This window comes from Rhipicephalus microplus, chromosome 4 (genome assembly GCF_043290135.1).
Source record: "Rhipicephalus microplus isolate Deutch F79 chromosome 4, USDA_Rmic, whole genome shotgun sequence".
NCBI lineage: Eukaryota > Metazoa > Arthropoda > Arachnida > Ixodida > Ixodidae > Rhipicephalus > Rhipicephalus microplus.
The window spans coordinates 112,014,005-112,019,173 of record NC_134703.1 but is presented as its reverse complement, the minus strand read 5'-3'; the positions used below and the strand labels follow the sequence as shown (position 1 = coordinate 112,019,173).

The window sequence follows — 5,169 nt, the reverse complement described above, 5'->3', positions numbered from 1 at the left end:
TCAGCGTGCTTTTGTTATCACAGCAAGATGGCGCGAAGAGCGGGCTGGGGGCGCTTTAACGGTTGTTTAATGAGTGTGCGATCATGTTCCACCTAGTCTGATAAAGGCCAGATTAGTCGTCGACATTCCTTGCCCTTGCTACGCTTCTTTAGCGACTCCTTTTTTTTAGGTTAATGCTGTATAGTCGGCGAATAAAGTCCGTGAGATTGATGATATGTGGGGTTTAACGTCCCAAAACCACCATATGATTATGAGAGACGCCGTAGTGGAGGGCTCCGGAAATTTTGACCACCTGGGGTTCTTTAACGTGCACCAAATCTGAGCACACGGGCCTACAACATTTCCGCCTCCATCGGAAATGCAGCCGCCGCAGCCGGGATTTGAACCCGCGACCTGCGGGTCAGCAGCCGAGTAGCTTAGCCACTAGACCACCACGACGGGGCAAAAGTCCGTGAGACAGTTCTCCACAAAAGTTTTGAATTTCTTATCTCTTCAGCGACAGCGCTTCTGTTTTTTTTTTTTGACTGCTCTGAGTAGTATATTCATTTCGGATGAAATGCCGTCGCTTTTGTTTTTCTTTTTGTTACGTTGGGATCTTCCCCTAAACGCCTGATATCAGTCATATATGTATTGTAAGAGCACTTATGCTGCAGAACAAATTGGAAAACTTGATCCATCCAATTAATGATTCACAGCGTTATACGTCACAAAGTTACTTGCGCTGTGAAACGTTCAATAGGATACTTTGTGACCAGAACTAAGAGAATCCGAAGCATTACCGAAGGTCGTGTCCTGTCAACTGTTGTGACTGACCACATAAGCACTGGCACCGCGAGAGAGCACGCTGGTCATCGGGTGTGTCATCATTCGGTACACCATTAAATGCGGGAGGACATTTGCTCCGCGTCAAGAGGGACTCTACGCTTGTTTCTTTTGCCCTGAACAATGTTATCCGGCTCTTCACAGTTTCTTCACGGCAGATCACACGTGCTTTGAGCAATCGTTCGGTCAATGCAGCACAGTTTGTTTTTAACACTCCAGCTCTGACGGAAATACGATTATTCGTGTCCTTAGCAACCTTCCCTCTTCAACGACACCTTGAGTGCGTGCAGTGAAGGCCTTACAAAGAAACTTGCGCAGCTGTTCAATATAGCAGACTCTCTTTTTTTTTTCTTACAGCGCTTACATCACCTTTGCTCCAAGCACCGTGTCTTCAAGGAGAATGTAACAGGATATTTTTCTCCATTATTGAATCTAATCACTCTTGCAGTGAGTCTGAACTCCAAGTGCTTCATCTTTTATTATTGTTTTTTCTGAGAAGGAACGGTGGAAGGACTTACTTAACGACTTCCTTCTTTGTTATTCCACGCACTTAAAATATTCATCATTAATTATAGCTCGCTTGTTAATCTGCGTTATTTGGGATATCGTAAACGTTGCATTTAAGATTTAGATTGTACACACAGTACATTCATTGTCCAGGGATTTGTCTTCCAAGTAACTTAATTCTTTCTACAGGTAAGCTAGGAACATTGAACTTAATATCGTTCCAGTTATTGTGCTTTACTCTGGCGTGCTACGTTCAAGCACTGCCCCCATTTCAATGGTCTGAACAGGAACTGAACTTAGCTACCATATTATGAGAACGCTTCCAACAGCATTACAGAAAGGTGTGTTCGCACTTCAACGCTCTTTTTCTTTACCTTCCTTTTCGCACTTTTTAATCCACACAGGGAGCAAATCAAGAGCCATTGGATACGCCGGTGGGAGTACAATGCTCCGGTGCTAACAAAGGCTGCGATTAAGCATCTGACCTCTTTATTCTTATCACCCTTATCAGCGCCTCGTTCTTTAGTGCCCTTCGCAATCGGGAAACATGAGGCCTTACACATTGTCCGCGAGGCAGGGAGAAATGCTGTGACGCCCCAGAACAGTCTGTATGGAGGCGTGTTGCATTGTGTTTACTTGATGGATATCCACACGTCAAGATGACGTCCACGTCTCTCGTTGCAGCATTTTCGGGGATCGGGTTACTTTACTTTTACACCGCGTGGGCTCAAAAGTTACCTGGTGAGTAGTCCTGCAAGAACGTCTGCGGTGACGCGTCACTTTATGGTTGGTTTCCATAGAATCTTCCATTGAGGCATGTCCAATATCTCGAAGAGTAAACGTGGTAGTGTACATTGAAGGTGTATAAGTACCACGGTCAGCCTTATATTTTAAGTATAACGGCACTGTCTGTAAGCTGGACAGTTTTCGAAGCGTTCTTCATTGGCACCAGGTGTAAAATCAGGGTTGCTCGAATCCCCCACTAATCTGGTTCGCTTCACGCTTTGAACCTAGTTCACTTAGCTTATAATAACTGTTCGGTATTTTCGTCGCTATATTACACTAATTCATGGAACCTCATGCGAGCTAATTCAAGATGATTTTCCTACTTATTGTGAGGCACGTGGCACAAAATTATCCTATATTGTCACTGTAGAAAAATCCATCTAACGATATGCCGACACCTAAAAAACAGTAATTTCGTGTATAGATTATGAATAATAAAATATGGGTGTAATGACGCCATACGTGTGCCCAGTGACTCCCCGGTAGGTTATATGACCGCCTGTTCAAAAACGTGACAAAATAGGCATCATGAGAAAATCTCTCCACATAATTAATTAATGAGGCCAGAAGAGAATAAGGTGCAGAGATTAAATGACGAACGTCACGGGCTTAAGATGAAATAATCGTGTGCGATAATGGTGTAACTTTAGATTGTTGAAAGAGCTGTTCGTTTTCAAGAGCTGCGATGTCGATAACGATGATCGTCTGGCGTGGTGGATCTGTGTTTAAGGTGCTCAGCTGCTGACCAGAATGGCGTGTGTTCAATCCCGACAGTGATGGTACTGTCTCGATGGAGGCGAAATGGTAGAGGCCCGTGAATTGTGCAATCTCAGTGCACGATAAAGAGCACTCTGATAGTTGAAATTTCTATAGCTTTACACTACAGCATCTCTCCTAATCATATCGTGGTTTCAGGTCCTATAATTAAATCTTCAGATATTGTTATATAAAGATGATCATGATGAATAAAAAGACAATGATGCCCGCACTTTCGGCTGTTATTATTGCTATCACCATTTTGGGGGACGAGAATAAATGCGGGCGTATTCTGCAGTCAATTCTTTTACTATATTTGTTTCTAGTTTTTTGGCTGTCAAGAAAATGGGAGGAATAAATGTCGTTAACGTCATTCATTACATTGCTATTCGTCAGCGATTATTCAGCAAGGCGCGCATGCGCACACACACACGTACATACATACACACCCACGCACAGACACACACACGCAAGCCCATGCATACATATGCAAACGTGCCAGTATACGAGTGATTTCAGTGGAACACACTTGAGGAACAAATAAAATACATGTTAATCAAACGTTTCTATATACTTTCTCGGCCACTGGTCCATAAACAATACGGTCTGACCAATATACTACAATCTGTTGTATGTCATCATTGGGGTCCTAACACAACACAAACAGCTGCAGTACACACACCTCACAACAGTACAAAACAGTAAAACATTATTAAAACTGTCAGACACCGAAGAGCTTCTTGGCAATCCCGATGTTCATTTTTTGTTGAACCGAATGCTTAGGGCTGTATTGGTAATTAGGTGTGCACCACGGCACTCTTATTTCCTCAGTGCATTGGTGACTGGGCTCGCGAGAGAGCACACACACGACAGCATAAACGCTTGCCTGAAGAAAGAGTATTTATCACCTGAGAAACTATCAGAGTGTCCCATGGGTAAGCAATCAAGTTCACTCCCACAGACACGCTGAAAGGTCCATGACTCTGCCATCGGCACAAGTGCTTAGTAAAACAACAAGCGCTACTTGAATGGAAGAAACGTATGTCTTCAATAGCACAATTCATTTATTGAATCGAATACCTCCTGGCCTCTTTTCACGTAGTTTCTGATTAGTATAGGGTGTGTGAGTGTGAGATGTTCAAATGCTAAATGCATGAACTATGATGACCACCGTTTGATGGGTTCTGTCGTAATAGTTGCTTCATAGGGACAAAGAACATTTTAAAAAGGAGAGAAAAAGTTAATGAGCTCAAAACTACGCACGTAATAACACGCCATCTTATTCGCGTTAAGTAATTACGGCCTTAATAATTGCATTCCTATTCAGAAACAGTATATCTTACGCAAAAACAAGGTCACCAGAGTGTATTTAAATTAAGTTCCTTCTTCTGCCGACAAATCTATAGACATGGAACCATCAAGTAATCAGGCCAGATGTACCTTAACAAAACCTGGTGCAATAACGTTCCCATGGTTCCTTCACATCTTATTGAATGCGGTTCATTTTGCGTGTATTCAGACTGCGCCACATAGTACTCAAGCGTACGAGTAAACAGCTTAAAAATTCGATAAATGTCATTGTTGCGACACAGCATGTCGCAACAACCGCAACGCCCACTGCGTCTATTGTGACAGCATCTGAGGAGCAGCACTTTCACCTAATGTACATGGGTGGCTGTGTCGTTTTTCGTTCTTTATTTTTTGCTTGTGCTTGCAATTTGTTTTCTCAACGTATATTACTTGTTGATGCTCCGGGAATATGAAAACAAATAAAGGAATAGTGGGGAGGCCTATACCACGCAATTGTGCTCAGCGTATAGCCAATAAAAAGAAAATATGGAGAAATGTCTCAACAGACGTTTTGGTAATAAAACGAATGGTGTCGAAAAAAACAAGGAAAGGATAAAGAGGGTCTCCGTGCGTAGCGGATGTTGTAGTCTCGTAATAATCCCATGTTAACGAATAAAGACTAATGGCTAGCTGACAGGAACAGTCGTAATAGTTTTCATAAAATAGCCAATGTCAGTAAGCACGTTTTTATAGCAATTTACACTCACAATTTTAATGTATAACGGAGTACTGGTTGACGCTTGGCAGTGTCCTAGTTTCTATTCATTGATTATTAATTATTCAGCAAGCGTATTTGGCGAAATAAAAAAGAAAAAACGCAGAAGCTGGCATGGTTTTTCGCGATTTTGTGGTTACTTATAGCAAAGTCATGTGAGGATGTCGATATTGTGGAAATGATTGAAGATTTGATGGCGGACGCCGTCAACGAAAAATGTACATGACCAAGGT

At 42.4% G+C, this 5,169-nt stretch overlaps 1 protein-coding gene across 2 annotated transcripts in view; it reads left to right on the top strand.

The window, feature by feature from the left end:
- The first annotated feature begins 1,880 nt into the window (after nt 1-1,880).
- The window catches only part of LOC119172274 (uncharacterized), a 45,894-nt gene continuing 42,605 nt past the window's right edge, over nt 1,881-5,169 (top strand). For both annotated transcript variants that reach the window (XM_075893501.1, XM_075893500.1), the window contains exon 1: nt 1,881-2,070. In XM_075893501.1, the coding sequence (XP_075749616.1) occupies nt 1,989-2,070 (82 nt within the window). In that variant the 5' untranslated portion in view covers nt 1,881-1,988. The remainder of the gene's footprint in view (nt 2,071-5,169) is intronic.